Source organism: Castor canadensis, chromosome 7 (assembly GCF_047511655.1).
Source record: "Castor canadensis chromosome 7, mCasCan1.hap1v2, whole genome shotgun sequence".
NCBI lineage: Eukaryota > Metazoa > Chordata > Mammalia > Rodentia > Castoridae > Castor > Castor canadensis.
Window position 1 is genome coordinate 146,610,307 of NC_133392.1, and position 21,036 is coordinate 146,631,342.

Consider the following 21,036-nt stretch of genomic DNA (forward strand, 5'->3'; position numbering starts at 1 on the left):
TCTCCAGCAGTGCTTGTCAAAATGTGGTCCCCGGCTAAAGACAGCAACACACAAGGATCTTGTTAAAGACACAGACTCCCAAGCTCTTCCACAACCCAAAATCCAACTCTCTGGAGGTATGTATTTTAGCAAGCACACCAAGTGATTTTTATACACATTGCACATTGTTCTAGAAACTGAGGGCCTCATACTAGACACCACCCCTGCAGTTTTGGAAGCTACTTCCAAGTCGAAGGTGGTACTGATTTAAAAGCATGTCATACACATTTAGCTTCAAGTAACAGCAAACCACCTCATGTGTCAGAGTAAACAACCACATACTAGAAGGATACGGCAAGGTATTAAGTGAAAAGGAGTTTAGAGGTCTAGTGAGTTTGCAAATACTGAGTTAATATGAGAGCTTTGGCTACCTACTGAACCCCACTATGTGTCTGGGCTTTTACTATGAGGTTTTTTTTTTTTTAATTATCATATTATTATTGCACTGGGGGTACATTGTGACATTAACAAAAATTCTTACAATATATAATTGAATTCACCCCTCTATCATCCTCCTTTATCCCCTTACTATGAGCTTTATACAAATAATCCTAATTAATTCATGATGACCCTATGATATACTGATAACATCCCCATTTTACAAAAGAAGAAACTAAAACTTATAAAGACTAAGTTGTTCAAGGTCACAATGCTAGTAAATGGTAAAGCTGGTTAAATAAAACCATATATCCATACAACAGAATACTACTCAGTGCTGAGAAGGAGTGAACACACACATGGATGAATCTCAACAAATTATACAAATAAAAGCTAGGCAAAAAGAATGAATACTATTTGACTCCCTTTATATAATACTCTAGAAAATTGACAGAAAGCCAGTCAGTAATTACCTAGGGGATGGGTGAGTGGAAGGGGACAGGTGGGATGGATTGCAGAAAGACATAAAGAAACTTTTGGGGGCAATGCATATGCTTACCATCTTGATTATGGTGACAGTTTCAGGCATATATCAAAATTTATCAGACTGTACACTTTAAGATGTACTGTTTACTATATGTCCTCTATACCTCTATAAAGCTATCTAACAGAAAGTACAGAGAGAAGTGGAGGACATACTTTATAACTAATTAACTTTTTGTAGGGCTGGGATCAAACCCAGGACCTCATGCTTCCTAAGCAAGAGCTCCACCACTGAGCTACATTCTCAGCCCTTATATTTAATTTAATCTTATACTCTTAAAGTATTCTTTCCCTTTTTCTTTCTGAAGTTGAAATATTTATTATGGGCCAGAACAGAATTGGTTTTAACTACAGCCACCAAGTGATCTGTAGAGCTCTTACTCTAAAACCAAGGAAGAAACAACGTAAGACTATCAAATAATGATCACCAGCAGTGAACCAGGGCTCTTCGAAAGTGCTATCAATAAGAATACGAAGCGGGGGCATTTATTGAACATCTGCTATGTGCCAGATGCTTTTAGGCATCAGTGTTGTAAAAAGACATAAGACAAAATCCAAGCAAATACAGAGGTGATTACTAACAGCCTGTGTTGTGCTGATTGGAGGAATAATGTTGCTTTTTTGTAGCCAAAGGCAATGGAGAGGACACGTTGAGAGAGAAAATTAAGAGATGCATCTAGAAGTCATCAAGGTATTGAGTAAAATGATATAAATGATGCACTGAGCAGTTTAGAGAGCACGCAAATGTAAAAACATAAAACCATAATATCCTTCAACATAACTGGTACAAGAGATACCAACCTCCCAAAGAGATCATCAGGATTAACCCAGCCTTATAAATAGCTTGTCTCCCAAGACAAAAATTTACAGTTGTAGCCAACTGTCAGTTAAGAAGGCAAAAATGAACACTAGACCTTGGATTTAATTTTTTTAAAAAAGTAACCTGCTAGGAATCAGGAAACCCCTCACAAAGTGGAAGGCATTTATTCAATAAATTAATAATCCCTCACAAACACTAGATTGCTTACAGCAACATGAGAACCACCCCTAGTCAGGTAGCAAGCCTGCTCGGGGGCGCCCCTCACTCTGTTGAAGCCTCTACTAAGAGCAGGTTGGGAGACAGAAGACACTGGTGGAGCTCTAAAGTGTTTATGGAGTAGAATCCTGCAGGACCAGGTGGCAGAAGCACACAGGTGGGTATGTGTCTCAACTGCATTACTGCAAAACAGAAAAGGTCAGCTAAGAAACAGAGCAGGATAACCAATGGCCATTTCTTGTTAGGCGATTCCTAAACATTTTAAGAGATATGTATCATTTTTCACCCCGTTGGGAGGCAGGATAACTCAGTGTGTAAGGGGATAGCGCTAAGGTCAGAATGGGGGCTGGGAGGATGTTCACTGGTTGAAGGCTTGCTTGCCTGGCACATGTGAGGCCCTAGGTTGCATCTCCAGCACCACACACAAAAAATAGTCAGAATACTTGAGTTTGAATTCTGCCTTGCAGTCTTACAAGCTCTGTGCCTTTGCCAATTACACCATCTCTTTGACACAATTTTCTCACCCATAAAACATCACTAAAAAATAGTACCTATGATTTTTGTGAGGACTGAGATAAAAATGTATTAAACGTATCTTAGTGAGTGCTAAATAAGTATTCAATATTATATTTTATTTATTTTTTCTTTTTTAAATTTTTTACACCGTTATGTTTTTACATCTGAAAGTGGCCACTGTATTTCTAAATACTGGATGCAGTTTACTATGTTAAGTTTATGTTAAATCCTTTCTGCACACATTTTGAGTACCTGTAACTTTGGTTACAAATCTCAGATTTGGGGTTATCCATGACTACCTTCTGCCTCTTTTATTCTTGATTAATAAGGAAGGAAGGGTGTAACAGATGAAGTGTCCTGGATCAAAACTGGTAAGAAGCTGGAATGCTTGTGGTGATTAAAATATAAATTCCTTCTGAAAGTACCTTGCCAATACTTTTGCAAAACTGTCCTTTAAGGAATAAATGACAAAAAAAGTTTGATAAACATGAAACCCTGAGATAGTCTGCATTTTTATATTTTACCCCATAAGGGAGTTGACATAGTGTCCTGAGAATACTATGCTAGAAACAAATGAAACTCAGAGGTACCTACCTCCTTCTGTGGGCCTTTAATTTCTGAGCATCCCTCCAGTCTCTTTAAAATCTCCTGGGTAACCAAGAGTGCATCTGAGAAGACGCTCTCATTTTCTAGAAGAAAATTCATTTGGTATTGTTTCTTCTCACACTCTGAATGTAGAACAAAATAAAACAAAACAGCGATTTGTTACTTGAAATGACTCAAGGTTTCAGCTGTCTAAGAACTTTCAGACTGCCCATCTAGCATATCAGTGCTGAACAAGACAGGAGCTTCCTGAACAGTTTTCTCTCTCATGCATCCCTCTGCCTGGTGGAAATAAGGGGTAATTATTAGAAGTGAAATATTGTTATTTCAATACTGTTCTGCTCTGTAGCTCATTTCTAGACTTTCAACACTAAAAAAACAGACAGCTTAAAAGAAGAATGCCCCAGTGATGTATTGCACTAGATTTTGGTTTCCTACCTAATGGTGATCTTTGATAAATTTATCAATAAAACAAAAAATTTAATAAGGATCATTGAACCTAGTAAGTGACAAATATAAATTTAAATGAAATTAAACATAGAATGAAGTGAGTGTTACCTGGTTCTGTGCTTGCCCCCTTTGCTTCACTATGGCTTTGTCCTGCAAGGGAGGGGGAATAAACTTCAGTTGGGTAAGAAGTCTCCACTAGGGTCTCAGCACCTCCTTCAATCTCCTGGGCTGTGGAAGGAGCTGCACTCATCTCTTGTGGTACCACATGGATTGCTTCCTGAGTCTTGGCCTTCTCAGGGACCCCTGGAGTGGCAGACACCTCCAAGGAAGAAGGGGGCTCCTCAGCACCTTCAGAAGAAAGGACTTCTACTTGAGGTATCTCTGATTCCTTCTTGCCTGGCTCTGAGGATGATGGCAAGACATCTCTTACCACCTGCCCTTGGACAGAGCAGTTTACAAGGCTGGTCAGAAGATTTTTACAGCTAACAGCCACATCAAACATCTGCAGGCTATCAGCTAAAGAGATAATTTTGGAGAAGTTGTGCTTGCCCACTGGTAGTTTGCCAGTGTACATCATTTCTAGCAAGAGAGCAAACTCCTCAGGGCTCACCACAGAGGCATCAATGGAGATGGTGTCCGTGTTGTCCAGCAGGGTTTTGAAAAGCAGGCTGGCGGCAGCAAGGACAAGCTTATGAGCCCTGAAGTAGATGGTTCCAATGGAGATGGTGCAGTCACAGAACTGCTGCTCCTTGCACAGTGTGTAAAGCTGCTGCAGCAGCTGCCGGCTGTAGTTGGGGAGCTCCATGGAGTCAACTCTGCCCCTAGGACTTCTCTTCCTCTCTCCTTCCAGAGTCTACCCAGTGAGGATCAGTCCTTGAGAGACCCACACAACACCATGTTAAAACCTTGCAGGCACACATGAAGGCCCTACATGAATGCTGACCACACCAAAAGGCAACGCACTTGTTCACTCAGCAAGTGTATTGAGTGATTCAAGTATACATAATATTTGGGGTGGGGTGGGGCAGTGATTCAAGTATACATAATAATATTTATGGTAATTATCATGTGCTTAACTGTAGGAAAGAGACTATGCTTAGTGATTTGTATGATCTCAGTTGATCCTCACAATGGCTCAGAGGAAGACACTGTTCCCTCCCCATCTCACAGACCAGACGGAAGCTTAGAGGGAGAAGCAGCCTAAGAAAAGGCAGCCATGAAATGGCCTTCTATATCTCACTGTCTTCAAAGCTGTAACTATACTACTAAATGTCATTCTTGTCCCCAAGAAGTTGTCAACCAACAGGAAGAGACAAATATACAAACACAGACTTAAAATACAATGTCCTCAGCAAATTTAAGCTGTCCACAGCACTGGGCAGGGGACATAATTCCCTCTGTCTATCATGAATTTTTCCCTTGGTTCTCCAATTCTCCTACCAACTTACTGGCATGCCCCTCAGTTTCCTTTGTTGGCCCTTTTCATCACCTCTCCAGCTCAGGACTCTTCTGTGAACTCGATGTACACTTCCAGCCACCCTCTCCACATCTCCAACTGGAAACTTAATAGGTTTCCGAAACTTGTGTCTCTAAAACTCTCCTGTCATCTTTCCCACTTCACAGCAATTCATCCTTTTAGTTGTTCAAACTAAAACCCTGGAAATTATCTGTGACTCCTGTTCTTTTCTCATAGATCCAACCCTTCATAAATCCTGTTGGCTCTACCTTCAAACTTCAGTCACTTCTCATTACCTTCACTGACCCACTCTTACCTGGGTTATTTCAATAATCTCCTAATTAACCTCAATGCTGCTGCGCTTGCCTAGTGCTACCCTTATCTCACCCTATCTTTAACCCAACAGAAAGATCTATTTAGCACACAACCAGAGCTTTCTGCCTCTGCACAAAAACCCCACTGGCTTCTAGCACTGGAGTAAAAGTCAAAGTTTAAAATGGCTTACACAGCCCTTGATGACCCAACTAGCATTAGCTCTCTAATCTCATCATCTACCACTCTGCTTCTCACCCACGGTTCTAAGCACACTGCTTTCCTTTCTGACTTGGAATGTACTAAGCACATTTTGGCCAAAAGGTTTCCTCACGTACCTGCCTGGCTGGCTCTCTCACTTCTGCCAGGACTCTGCTCAAAGGCCATACAGGTTGGACATACCCAATGTGAAAAATCCAAAACCTCAAAGGCTCCACAATCAAATCAAAAAGTTTTTGAGCATCAACAGGGTAGCACCAGTGAAAAATTCCATATATGACTTCATGTGACAGATGATAGTCAATACTCAAGGGCACTAAAAATACTTGTAAAATTACCTTCAGTCTATGTGTATAGGTATATAGGATGCTACAGATGGTCTTAGCCAAAAGGTCAAGAAGTGTCAAGCATATATGAATCAAATGAATTTCATGTTTAAACTTGGGTCACATCTCTAACATTTTTCATTATATATATGCGAGTATTTGAAAATCCAAAAAAAAAAAAAAATCCAAAACATTTCTGGTTTCCAAGCACTTCTGAGTGAGGAACATTCAATTCAATTTGTATCATCAATACTCAATCTGATCATTTCTCCAAAAAGCATTCTCCTAGAGAGACTAGAGAACCTCAAAACACCCACCATTTACTCTGTTTCTCATTACAGCACTTACCACCTACTGATATACTGTGTTTTCAGCTGTCTGTTATCTACCTCCCTTCACTAAAATGTAAGCTCCACTAGGGTAGGCTCTTTACCATCTGCTGTATCCCAGCACTCAAAATTCTGCCTAACACAATAGTTTTGGTTAGCTGGTAGAATGAATCAGTAACCAGAGGGAAAAATGACAGGAATTTGCACTTAGTTTGGGGGATGGGAAGTCCAGGAGTTACAGTAAGGGTTAACAGTTGACCTGTATCTTAAAAGATGCACAGACACTGATGAGGTAAAAGGGGTGGGAGGAAAAGGCATTCCTGTCAGGGAAGGCTGCATGAGTCACACAGATAAGAAAGCATCCTGTAGTGGTGGAGAAGAGGATTAGAGGTGAGATTACAAAGAGTGTAGTGATGCTGGAATATAAAGCAGGAGATTGGGAGAGTCAGAGATGAATCCAGAGAGGCAGCCAGAGGTTCTGGGCACAGAGGAAAACAGGCCATGCTTGAGGCTGGATTTTCTTCTAAAGGCAATGAGAAGCCATTGAAAGATTTTTACACAGGAAAACCACCTTTTCAGACATGCATTTTAAACATAAGTCACTCAAAAGTGGCATTTCTACCAAATTTGAGGAGGATAATGCTAAAGACAGGCAGTGTTACTGCAGAGGAACAGGGAAAATCAGTGAAGGCTTCAATCAGCTGTGGTAACAGATCAGCAAGAAGAGCCAAAAACCATTTAGAAAGTGTAACTGTTATGATTTATGAACTGAATAAATGAAGGAAGGAGAGAAACAACTCCCTCAGATTCCTGGTCTAGTCAGTACGGTAGGTGATGGGATGATCCAGAAGAAATAAGATGATCCAGAAGTTAGAAAAGAGAGCTTGGGGGAGGAGAATTCTAGTTCAGTTTTGGGTTTGGGTGATGACAAAATTGTATAATCTCACTTGTATGAAGAAAAACACATAGTAAGGGTAGAAAGACATAATTAAAAAAAATAAAAGCACTTGGCTTTGTTAGAGATTATGGCTGATTTCCTTTCCACCCACCACTATTTCTACATTTCTCACATCTGAGACTGACACATGAAAATATAAATAAAAACATTTCCAAGACCTGGATTCCAGCCTGCATGTTAGGGGCTTGGAAGTCTGTCTCCCTAAAATTGGTGACAGGCAGAAATGGAGAATCACAACTTAATGACCAGAAACCCAGAGTAAAAGCCTCTGTATGAACAAGGGCCAGGCTAGGAAAACCTGAGCTGCATTTGATGAACTGCGGGAGGCTGAGTGTCCCCAATTCTGCAAGGTAAAAACTCTAGGGAGATCCAATCACGGGGTGCCCCCACACTCTCTTGAGTTTTTCCTTATAGAGCTCTACAGGTCCTCACAGTGGCTGTCTGAAGATGTCCCCTTTTGTTTCCTTCCTGTGTGTCCAGTAGGGGAGGAGGAAAGGAGCCATTCTAAAATATACCAGAGCACTCTATTCTTAACAAGGCCCAGCCTCAAGAGAAACCATTTTATCAGAGCCTAACCTACTGGGATTTCACCAGAATCCCTATCTGGGAAAAGGAAATACAGTAAGCCTGCCTTATATGTGGATTTATTACATGTGATTTTGACTAAGTACAGTAAAAAAAAATAAATAAAAAATATCAAAAGAAATTTCAAAAACAAAAATTTCAGTTTCCGCATGCATTTATGCTGCTCAGTTGATGAGAAGCTCTCGGTTGGTCCACATTGTCAGCTGCATCTAAATCACTGTGCGATCTGCTGAGCGTTGCCCTGTACTGAATTTTGTGAAATACAGTATGATTCCCCAAAAGCAAACGGTACTCAAAAAGCAAAGTAAAAGTGAACATGCTAAATTGAAGTGATCAAGTGAAAATCTTAGATCTGTTGGGAGTCTTCAGTGGATACTGGGCAGTGCTATGGGAAAAATGGATCAAGCCTCTGCAATACAGTACTGAGTTCTCTACATCCCAAGCATCCAGCTGTCACCTTGGAACCACACGACTGCAGGTATGGGGCCTACAATCCAAGTCCAGATCTCTAGTCATCCTGTTTTACTTAGAGGGCAAAAAACGTCTGAGAAGTACTGGTGAAGTTCACAGCAAAGCGTAGTGTCTTTCTAGGGACGTGAAATTACTGTGCATGCATCTACAAGGGTAGATACATGATATTAAACGTTTGTCACACCCACAGGGGCAAAATGCCAAGAGCAAGCCCTGATGTAAACTATGGGCTTCAGGTAGTAAGGTAAAAAACGTACTAATGCGAGGGCATGTCAGTGGCGCATCTGTGCACACTGTGGGGATCGGAGAGAACATGGGAACTCTGTATTTTCAGCTCAATTTTGTCATGTACATGAAACTGCTCATTAATTAAAATAAAAATTTCCAAAGAGCAATATAGATGTTTTTCAGTTCTAGCCACTCCAAATTCCACCTACACCGTGACAGCTGATATTGCTGGTCTGTAATTTTTTCAGCTTGCTCAAAGAGGATTTTAGTACACCTAACCCTACTATTTGGGTACAGTCTGTTTTAATATCTGTATTACAAAAATGTAAACAGGGGCATGACATGATAAAAGCGAGAGCACACAAGGGAGGGGTGAGGATAGGTAAGACACCTAAAAATCTAGCTAGCATTTGTTGCCCTTAACGCAGAGAAACTAAAGCAGATACCTTAAAAGCAACGGAGGCCAATAGAAAAAGGGGACCAGGAACTAGAGAAAAGGTTAGATCAAAAAGAATTAACCTAGAAGGTAACACCCACGCACAGGAAATCAATGTGAGTCAATGCCCTGTATAGCTATCCTTATCTCAACCAGCAAAAACCCTTGTCCCTTCCTATTATTGCTTATACTCTCTCTACAACAAAATTAGAGATAAGGGCAAAATAGTTTCTGCTGGGTATTGAGGGGGTGGGGGGGAGAGGGAGGGGGTGGAGTGGGTGGTAAGGAAGGGGGTGGGGGCAGGGGGGAGAAATGACCCAAGCCTTGTATGCACATATGAATAATAAAATTAAAAATAAATAAATAAATAGAAAAAATAAATAAATAAAATAAACAGGGGCATGGCTCAAATAGAGCACTTGCCTACTAAGAACAAGGCCCTGGTTCAATCCCCAGTAGCCTCACAAAAATTAAAAAAAATAAACAAATAAAGATTAAAAAAAAAAGATGAACAGTCCCAGAAGCTAAGTGACCTGCTGTAAGAGTAGCAGTAGGATTTGAATTTGTATCTCATGCTATGGAAAGAGAAAAAAAAATCTAGAAATTTTAAAACAAGCTATCACGAGATCTTTAGAAAAAAGGAAAGCGCAACGGGAAAGTATTAAATTGACTTAATATCTGAGAAAAATCAGAACAAGCATTCAATTTGCAAATAACAAACAGTATAAACTACTGAAAAGATGCTGATACAACCAAATTATATTCAAATGTGATTTTTTCATAGGTCTGCCTTATGGACTTGCAGTCAATCAAGACTTCCCTGGACATACATCAGACAGCACCATCACCAGCACATCAGTACTGCTGTTTTGCAGTACTGGGGACTGAATTCAGGGTCTTGTATATGCTAGGCAAGTGCTCCACCACTGAGTGAAACCCCCTCGATCCCAACTGGATCTTTTAAAGCATTCTTATGATTAAAGAATAAGTGACTGGAATTACATTTTCAAAACAAACTAAATCTTAATTATGGTAATTTTTCTGGGGGAGGTATCCACATCTTTCCTCTTATTAATCCACCAATATGCAAAAGGAGGTATTTTGAGCATTAGCTACAGAACTCTATGGCCAGATATTTAATATTTTTATTAACTAAATTATAAGAGAAAATAGAATAATTTTTGAAGAATAAGCAACAGGGCAAGGTTTAAAACAAAATCAAACCAAATTATGTGTCTTACCAGTATACAGATATTAACAACACGGTAAATAAAAGGGGGATGATAAATAAATAATAATGATAAATGATAAATAAATAAGTAAAAGGAGATTTATAAGTAAAAGGAGAATATAAGGCCAAGAGCATTCAAGGGTGGGCAAGAGCTACTCAATGAATATAAACTGACAATGTTAAAAGTTCAAAATTTGCTAAGATTAATTAATAGGAATACTAATTAAAGAACATTTTGCAAAATGGCACAATAAGCTAATGTAAATGGATCTTTTCTTCTACAACAGACATACAGATATTCTAGATGAACAACAAAAAAACCTTAAAATATATACAATCAAGTTAAAAAAAAAAAAAAAGGAACTCCCCCTTCCCAAATACCTGAAGTGAAAGAGACATCAAAATCAAAGGTTGAACAGTTAAGTGGCAGTTGAGACCATGGTGGCCTGCAGGAGGATGCATTATGCTCACATGGAGACTGGAAATATGGCTTCAAGCACATAGAGAGGGTGAGGGGTTAGAACTGAGATCCTTACAGAAAGCCCAGAGCCTCTGATGTTTCCCTTCATGACACACAGTCTAAAACATCTCTGCTCAATGGTCTACAACAACAGCTGCTAATTATCTAGACTGTGACTAGGCAAAATGGCACCCACAAGAAATCCAAAATGTAGGCCTATGCCACAGAGAGGTGTAAGAACCAAAGTTGTATTCTATATCATAAAGGAGTCCTAAGCTGAGAAATCAACACAAAGGGCTAGTCTCTGGTATGCAGCAGAAGAAACTGGAATACTGTCATAATCCGAAGGAGGAGACTTACACAGAGAAAAAGAAAAAACACAGGAAAGAGGGTCACTATCAAACCATATGCAGAAGACCCGAATGCAGAGGCAAATCCATAAAAGGTAACAGAAGGAAGTATCAGGGGACCTTTGAAGCAGGGTAGGAAAAGACTTCTTAAACAACACCGCCAAAATGAAAGGGTGGACTATATATGTAAAAAGAACTCTTTACACAGATTCACAAGTGGGAGATAATATTTGCAAAGTTTAAAGTCATCGAGGAATTAATATCTAGAAATTCCTATAAATCTCAGAAAAATTGGGGCTGATGGATGGGGAGAAGAGGAGAAACTCAGAAAAACTGGGTAACAAGTAACAATGGTAATTGTTACAACAATAATAACAGTTATATTTATTTGGTGCTTAGTATACTCATATACTTTGTATATGTCAACTCATTTTCTCCTCTGATGAGGCAGATAATGTTATCATCCCATTTACTAATGGGGAGACGAAGGCCCAGAGAGGTTGAATAATTTTTCCAAAGTCAAACAGTAACATGTGGTAGAACCTGAATCTGAATCTAGGTGATCAATGGTGGTATATAAATTGATATAGTTGTTTTAGAAAAGTACTCTGATAATATTTAGTAAGATGTATAGGACATATATGCCTTGTAACCTAGGAAGTATCCTCCTGTGTGCGTAACATAGAAAAATTCTCACACAGGTCCATTAGGAAATATAGCCAGAAACATCACTGGAGCATTGTTTGTGATAGCAAGGTGGTGAGAGGCACTAAAAGAACAGATAAACAGAAATGGAGGATGTACACTATGGAATATCACATATTAGACAAGAGATGCAACTTATTGTTCTAGCAGAAACAGGGATAGAACCAAATTCTCAGTACTGAGTAGAATGGCAAACAAGACAAACCTAGACATAATACCACTTACAAAAACTCAAACATAATCAGCCACACTTTGCATTCACTAAGGCTCCACGTGCAGTCACAGACATTTCATCAAATATGTTTACTAATATGTTATGAGAGCCACCAGAGCCTATAGGGGAAAAGAGAAGAGGAATTGGATGTGAGGGATAAAAACACAACAAGAGGGGCCCTGTTCAGGTAGATAAATGCTAGAGTGACACCAGTGAGGAGGCGTCTACTCCCTCTTCTCCCCCCAAAAAAGACCCATAAAAACAGAAAGTCACATGAGACAGTAACTCATGTAGCGTCACCATGAAGAAAAGTCACTACATGAGAGACAGGAGAGATACCACCCCTCAAATTGAAAACCATAATTACAGACTACTATAAAAATGCTGCCCACGAATTGTGCTTCATTCTAATAAATAGGTAAATTAAATAAAGAACAATACAAAAAGTATAGGCAGATGTGAAAAAGAATTTTAAAACTTCTAGGACTAAAAAAAGTAGTGACAGAAATGCATCTACTGATGAATTAAATAGTGTAGACACAGGTAAAAAGAAAATTAGTGACTATGAAGAGAAGGTAGCAGAGAGTTAAAAAGACAAAGTATGACAGCAAAGTTAAGGGACATGGAGACAGAATGAGAAGGCTGAAAACCTACCTAGTAGGCACTCAAGGGGAGACAACATTTGTGAGAAGCAATCTGAAGACAAAATTTCTGAGAAGTTTCTAAAATTAAAGACGGACATGAGTCTTTAAAATGAAAACTTCAAAACAACAACAAAAAACGAGAATCTAAACAAACCAAGAGAAAAGGTATTACTTACAAGAGAATGACAAGTATACTGATAGGAGCTTCTCTTCTCATTAATAACAACTGATGCCAGAGGAAATGTTGTAACAGTTTTCAAACATTAAGTGAAATGCCAATCAACCAAGTATCTTTAAGAGGATAAAAGATTGGGAGATTTAGTTTTAAATTAAGAGACTCAGAGACTGTTACTGAGAGAATCACTATAAGAGGGAAAATGAACAAGAGGAAGGGATAATGCATAAGAAAAAAATAGCAAGCAGCAAGCAAAGCAACTGCTGAACACCACATTTGTTAAAATTGGCAAGACTGATAATACCAAATGTTGGTGAGACTATTGAGTAACGAGACTTTCATATATAGTTGGAAGTATAAAATAGTGTAACTGCTTAGGCAACTATGTGCACTTTCTTCTAATGAAAAATACTATACATATAACAACATGAATGAATCTTAAATATATTGTGTTACATGAAAGAAATCAGACACAAAACAGAACCTACCACGTGGTCTTATTTATGGGAAACAAATACAGACAAATCTAATTTACTGTGATAAAAATCTAATTTTACTGTCATAAAAATTTACTGTGATAAAAAATGGTAGGGGTGGGTGTGAAAGGCAACTATTATTCTGGGAGAACAGAAATGTTCTACATCTTATTTTGGATGGGAATAGTAACTCCTCATCTTCCTCCCTCTCTCCCCTGCTCTTCTCCTCTATCACTTGGCTAGCTCTGTTCTTCCCCACCCATTAGTGATAGGTGGTGGTTATAAGAATAGATATCTATCAAAACTCTTCAAATAAAACACACAAGATCACTGTAAAGTCAGGCGTGGTAGTATACATCTGTAATTCCAGCACTAGGCAGGCCAAGGCAGGAAGATTATGAGTTGAGGCTATGGAGACACTGTCTCAAAAAAAGCCAAAAAGAAAGAGAATGAAAAAAAGATCACTGCACTATGTTATGTCATAATTTTTAATTGTGCTGGTATATGTAAAATGCATGGACTATTTAAAAATGGGCTGGGAATGCTGGGTGCTGGTGGCTCATGCTATCATCCTATCTACTTGGGAGGCTGAGACGGAGAGGATTGCAGATTAAGGCCAGCTTGGGCAAATAGTAGGTAAGACCCTATTTCCAAAACACCAAAACAAAACGAACTGCAGGTATGACTCAAGCTTTCAAACCTCAGTCTCACCAAAAAAAAAAAAAAAAAAAAAGAAAAGAAAAAGAAAAAAAGAAAGAGTCTAAAAGTATTCACAGTTAAAAAAAAAAGATAAAACTTTCTTGTTAAAAGTCAGAGAGATTCTCTTTGGAATTTTAAAAAACCACACTATATGTTTTCTAATAGGGGTTAGGAGTGTTTACACTTAAAATAGTGCCAATAGTAAGCACTATATGTGTTTGCTACTGTTACTGTCACCAAGAGAACCTGTGAAATCATCTTCGTTAAACAGTTTTGAAACTAGCCATCTGACTTAAGTATCTATAAATAAACTGTATAATCTTTGTAGATATTTCATATCACAGAATTCTATTATAAATATATGTAATCATAAGGAATAAACTAGTAATTTGACAGCTACTGAAATATACTACAGAAGTTAAACTACACTTTGCTGATCTCACAAGTGAAACACAAATGCCTCTAGCATACATTTATGTGTTTCTGCCCCGCTCCCTCCCTTTGCAAGGAAGTTAAATGAAGAGAAAATGGAGCACTATGTGGAATGCAGTGAAAGTGTGCTTTTCAGAGGTAAGATGCCACAGCGGAACACTGCATCTCTAAGTCCTATGGATTGACATACACAAGCCACCTAAATTATGTCATTAAGCACTTACTGAAATTGCTAGGCTTGGGAAAATTGTCAAAGGTCTCATGGGAAAAATGCTTAAGCAACAAGAAAGCACCAGAAAGATGGATACTCCTCAAAGGAACAATATTAAAGCCTCAAGAAAACACTATACTGACACAGAATAAAGATACTTAGAAGAAACTTAATTGGTTGAACCAAGTGCTGTATAATGACCCCAAATACAAATGGGAATTCAACACAAAGTAGAAAAATAGGCCAGCTTTCTAAAAGGAGCACAAAGAATATTTATTATTTAAATTTTTATCCCGTCTACTTCCAAAAAGGATTTGGAAGTTTGGAGGTTCTTTAAGTTACAAAGAAACACAAGAGAAAAAGCAAGTGGTAGTCACAGTTGGTAGGAAACATGAAGTCCCTTTAAGTGAACAGGGAAAAAAATAACATGAAAGATTCACAGCATCAATATGCACTGCTGAATTTTTGAAAAAGTAGACAGATACCCTGAAATCCACAATTGCTGCCAAGTTCCCTAGCAAGGCACTCAAACAAAGGCCACCATTAGAGGGCAAGGGGCTCTTTTCTGTGCCTCAGGGAACTGGGCCTGCTATGCTCCAACTTACTGCACTTATTTTCCCGTAAGTCTTCAGACAGCAATACACACATGTCAACCAGTAACTATTTATGGGTCAATTGCCCACCATTTCCTCAGCACACTGCTAGGTGCTGTGTGGTAGCCAAGTGGAACATAAAACAAGATCCTTGCCCACAGGGAGCTGGTATTAAAAGTTATCCAACATGGGTATGATTGGAAACAGAGCTCTTAAAAGGACCCCATCTATAAGAGACAAGAAGGAAGAAAGGAAGGAGAGGAGAAAAGGGAAAAAACAAATGTTTCCCAGTGAGTGGCAAGGAAAGAGAATGGGCTGGAGCTGGTAACTGCAAATTAGACAGGATTCCAATGGGCAAGGGTGAAAAGGTAAGGAACTCCGAACAGAGGGAAAAGCACAAATCCAGTTCCAGAGGAGCACAGTGGCACTGCACGTGGCAGTTAAAAGACACCCAAAAAGTAGCTGTCATGGGTACTGACAGACACTGAGCTACCCTGTACGATGAAGCATGGGGTGAGGCAAGATACCGAGCAGAAGAAATACACCTGCTTTTTGAGGAAGGAACTTCTGAAATAGGAACTGGACAATTAAGCAGAGCATTACCAGCGATGGGCCTGATACACAAATCAGGAAAGAGACTAGCACCAGGAAGGAAGAGGCCTCCTAAGCACACTGTCTACCAGTAACCAGTTGGAGGTTGGCAGAGCAAAGCAGGACCCACCTCTGCATGGATTCTGTATTTCTATATCCAAGAGTGAAGACCATTTTAATTCTTGATCAATTCCTCAATTTTGGTTTCTGTAATAATTCTACCTCTCTCTTTTGAGCACAGGAATCCCTCATGGTCTGAGGCATCTCTCTTTTGGTTTGGCTGGATGAGATCTTACTGCTTAAAGTATTTCTTCATTGTCACCAGGGATAATCCCTATTTCCTGAACAAAATCTTAACCCGTATGCCTATGTCTGGGCTTTGCTAGAGCCAGAGAGAAGGAAGAACCCTTGGAGAGCCTTTCCACTGCTTTCACAGAGCAGGAATTTATTAGTTTGTCTATTACATACTCTTGTCTCATGACCAAGTGACCTCAGTTCAACCTCCTTTTTAAGAGAGGAAACTGAGGTCCTGAGTGGCTATATGATCCTGGTCTGCCTTAACCCCATGGCTATACAGTATCTCACAAACAACTGAAGTAACAGGCACTATCAACATAATTAGAGAAAAGATCACACGTTCAGAGACAAGAAATGGAGGATTTGCTACACACAAAAAGATGATTTAAAAATGTACGGTATCTAAAGGACTCAGCTAAGTTAAAAGAGAACCCCTAGCAATTATTTCTGAGAATGCAAAGAGAATTGGTGAGGTTAGAAAAGGGTGACTGTAGCTTTCAGCAGGCCTAGATTCCTCAGGTTCAAAAGCAGCTGTCATTTGGTATCTTTTCTTACACTGAGTGCCTGACAGGCAGCAATGTATAGAGTTAAGAATGCAGATTTTTATATCTGTTGCACTTAGGTTCACGGTAGTCTCTTTCATACTATGTATTGTCATCCTTTCTAATGTTACCATCATGCCAATATCATTCCATCCAAAATACTCGTCTACTTTAGTTCTGATCCCCCAAATTTAGAGCAACACTTGAATAGGCAATATGCTCTCAAGTGCATGGTCAATGGGAGATCCAGGGAGTCAGAACAGCTCTGCTGAACTCCAGCTCAGAAGATTCTAAATAGCTGAAACAAGCATAATATGCACCTTTGGGGATTTGGAAGGCTATCTGTGAGCTCTGTCATAGATACCACATAGGGATGATACCAAGATAATAATACCTTGCTTAGGTACTAGGATTTACAGCTCATAAGCCCATTTATCCTCCTCTTTGCAGGGGAGGAATAAGGCTAGTGCCAGTTAAGAGTCACAGGCAAATAAAGGGCAGAGTCTGTACTTAAGTCTAGGTCTCAATCCCCACACCATGGCTCTTTCCTCTATGATGAGAGGGCCTCACTGGACTAAGACTTAGCCAACTACCACTTTTGCAGTAATTCTCCCTTCCAAGATATCAGCAGTCATTAGGAAGCACAGCTATTACCAGAAGCACCTCTGTTCTCACCCTGAAGGAACTGGTCACAGAGCCAACCACATCCACTGTCCCATCAACTCAGGAGACCATATTTTTCCTCTTTTTCTTTCTTTCTCCCTTTCCCTCTTGAGGTACTAGGGACCCTGGGCCTGGGCCTGGCCCATGTTAGGCAAGCACCACTTTACCACTGAGCTACATCTCAAGTCCTTGGTTTTTTAAGACATACGTAGCCCACACTGCGCTTGAACTTGTCCTCCTGCCTCAACCTCCTGAGTGCTGGGTGACTGGCATGTATCACTACACTCAGTGACCATATTTTTCTTAACTGACAATTCATGCCTCAGGTCAGAGTTAGCCCTAATGATACCCTACTCTTTCTTTTCATATTCTACTGAACGATACCGGAATACTACCATCAACTTACCAGTAACAGTTACTGATAATTAAGTACTTTACCATGTTTCTAAGCACTTTTTTACTTATGTTATTACTAAGAACCGTGCAAAACAGTTAAATCCAATTTATAAGTAAGGCCCAACAGTGGAGTGGTTATGTAACACACCCAAGGGCACATAACAAAGCAGTAGAGGAATGGAAATGATCCTCTCATCCACCTGACTCTCAAGTTCATGCCCTTTTCTCCACTACAACAGCTTTTCAAACTTCAGTGCGCACAAGAACCACATGAGACTCTGTCAAAGATTCCCATCCAGAAGTTCTGATGTGGGGCCTGAGGTTCTACACTTCTAATGGGCTGCAGGTGACACAATGCTGCCAAGTAGCCAAGAACTACCTTTCACTGCCTATCCCCAAATCACAATTTTTCACATCTAACTATTATCAAATATGTTTGAAGCAAACTTCATCTCTAAAAAGTCACAAGTTATCTTCACACTCCTCTCTTCTGCACCCGCCCTTGGCTCCAGTAAAAAAAACAAACTCTAGAGTGGCTCTGGGAATAAATCTACAAACCATGGAGGATTCTACAGCCAGGCTTTAAGCAAAAAGCTCTGCAACCTCCTGGTCTTCTGGGGCCAGACTGGCTTTCCTGACAGCTGCCAATTTAACTAGACCCAAGAGGCCCCTATCCCAAGCTGCTCCTGACCTAGAGGAAAGCAGCCACTGGGACCAGGTTAAGAGTTTGAAGAGCCTAGAATAGTATGGAATCAATAAACATATGTGGAACTGTAAACAACAAAAAGACCTTTGCTCTTGCCTGTATATATGACCTACTGTGACGTTTCCTTTCTAGACACTATGCCTTTTCAATAACTTCCTACCTAGATTCCCTGAAAGCTGTATTAAACACAGCATGCAAGGCTATTATTCTCTTTTGCAGTGTCAAGTTGAAATGTAAAGCTCAAAATTACTTGCTGCCTTGACATCTTCTGATAGAATTGGGAGGGCCTTTAAGGACCTGCCACAAATATCCCTTCCCACTCTGCTCACTGTCCCCAAGCCAAACAATCTTCCTATCAAAGGGATAGGGGCAGCTCCTGCCTGCTTATCCCTGAGTAGTGGGTTTCAGCTCCCTGCCAGCCTCCCAAATTAGTTAAACAAGCCAATCACATCCTCTGGCAGGAACCAGGGGCACCTCATCCTCTTCATACTACTAAGGCTACCTCACAGCCCCTTGCTGTTCACTCCACTCCTAAGTGCAATCCTCCGTGGCCCTATCTGCTGTGGCACCATCCTCCTCCAGTCTATGAGGACAGGTGACTAATAAACTGCGTTGGTTTCATCTGTCCACGGGCAGGCAGGTTGCATGTGTTTGGCCACTCCCAAAACAATGGGGCAGGAATCTCTCCCTCATCAAGGGGTGAACAGAGGATGATTAAAACAACTTTTTTTTTTTTTTGGCCCAGTCCAAAAAAAATTGGACTCTCTCAATTGCCTTTCCCATTTAATTTCACATACTTTCCCATTTAATTCCCATCTCCATCACTAGACACTCTATTATTCCTGCTTTACAGAAGAGGAAACTAGTATTTAGCTGAAGAACACACAGTCAGTAAGTCTGAGGAGAGCTCAAATGCAGATGTGCCTGTCTCCCCATTCTTAGTTACTAAATTGGACTTCTGGGCTTACTACCATTGTTCCCCAATTCCTTTCACAGAGGAGATGCACTGCTGGATGACCTGACAGGGAAACCTGAGCCTGAGGTACCTCACGCTTCTACTGGTCTCTGCTAAAAGCTGGGTGGAGATGGTCCCTGGGAAAGAACTGTGTGGGCACAGGCTTGCTGGCTGCCAAAAGACTTCCCCAGTTGGTTTGGGTTACCCTGGTTGTCATCCTTGCAGATAGAGGCCCTAGCCTCTCAATGTCTCACAGTTAACTAGACTCAGAAGAAATACAAATCAGAAAATCAATGCATTAATTCATAATGTGAAATATCCCTGTTTTTGCAGTTATCTGTGAAAAAATTCAAGTGGCAAAGTCAACTATCATCAGTAAGTCTTTTAGAAATCATAGAAGAACAAAGGAAGTTCTCTGTATGTAGCCAGCATTCAGTGGAGGCCTAATATATTTACCTCTGCCATGAAAGCAAATATCTGGCCCCCAAACTGAGCAGGTAGTTTGAGGGTCAATGTATACAGACAATGATGTTCTGTCTTCTTCCATAACCGAGTTCCTGGATTCTTTGGTGGCTCTGGTCTCTCCTGTGACATAGGTGCATTACTAGACTTTACCCTTTTTTTTTGGCAGGGGTCAGGGAATTAACTGGGATTTGAACTTAGGGTCTCACACTTGCTAGGAAGACACTTTGCCACTTCAGCCATGCCCCCCTAGGTCTTTCTAGATTTAGTTTATTTTTTAAGTAAGGTCTTACTTTTGCCCAGGGCCATCCTTACACTGCAATCCTCCTACCTCCACTTCCCAAATAGCTAGAATTATAGGCGGTATCTGAAAGCATTAATTATGTGCTAATTTTTCAGTTTTTGTCACAAGAGGTGTGCTATCTTGTTGCCTCTAACCATAAGCTTCTCTTTTGGTGCTCAGGACATCTATCTATAGCAGATCCTCTTTCAAGGAGCCCAACTGCAAGAAAGCTCCCAACTCACTTCAAACTCACCTCTCAACTAGCTTCCTTTTGCACCATCTACCATACACTGGCTGCCACAGACTCAACCCTCATTCTCTTTCTCTCTGTTCCCTCACCCAATGCTTTCTCCCATGAACTTCATTCACTTTCTACTCTGTTTGACTTCTGGCCACTTGTCACTGAATTAAAATTTAGAGAAAATTATTAATACCAAGCATACATGAAATGATTCCTTATCAGAAGAACAATAAAAGCTGGGTGTGGTGGTGCACACCTATAATCCCAGCACTGAAGAGGCTGAGGTGGGAGAACTGAGAGTTCAAGGTGAGGCTAGGTTGCATAGAGAGACCCTGTCTCAAAAAAAAAAGACAATAAAAATGAGAGAACTATGCAACTAGAATTATTGTTACAGACTACTTAAGTCAGTCCTATCATTTTAAAAAAGAAGAAATTAAGTGACCTGCCCAAGTCAGGTATCTAATCAATGACAAGGCAGAACAAGGATCCCAGTTTCTGGGCATTAAGTAAGTACTTGAACCAAAATACCAAACTCCTAACTACACATCATATGCCCTCAGCGGGGAGGGCTTTAATTTCAGCCTGGAGGAACACAGGCATGCACACAGCATATTATCAGTTTTTCTTTGAATGTTAATTGTAAGTACAGTAGACTGGGAAGCCTGCAATCACATGTTCCCTGAGACATTTTAAAGCAGTTTTATTGCTTGAGGATATTTTCTCATTTAAAGATCTATCTATCAGTAGTTGAAACTTTAATTAGCAACTATAAGGTGGATTTGTGACTCAGCAACAATGGGAAAAAAATTTAAGGAATCATTTATA

General features: G+C 40.0%; 1 protein-coding gene across 8 annotated transcripts in view; it reads right to left on the bottom strand.

Moving 5' to 3' along the window:
• Zbtb40 (zinc finger and BTB domain containing 40) overlaps nt 1-21,036 on the bottom strand; it is a 68,601-nt gene that overhangs the window by 33,435 nt on the left and 14,130 nt on the right. For 7 of the 8 annotated variants that reach the window (XM_074081048.1, XM_074081050.1, XM_074081049.1 and 4 more), the window contains 2 exons: nt 3,674-4,438; nt 3,107-3,240 (listed from right to left, as the gene is read on the bottom strand). In XM_074081048.1, coding sequence (XP_073937149.1) covers nt 3,107-3,240; nt 3,674-4,370 — 831 coding nt within the window. In that variant the 5' untranslated portion in view covers nt 4,371-4,438. Of the gene's footprint in view, nt 1-3,106; nt 3,241-3,673; nt 4,439-21,036 lie in introns of those variants that run through there. The other variant, XM_074081052.1, reaches the window with a different exon arrangement.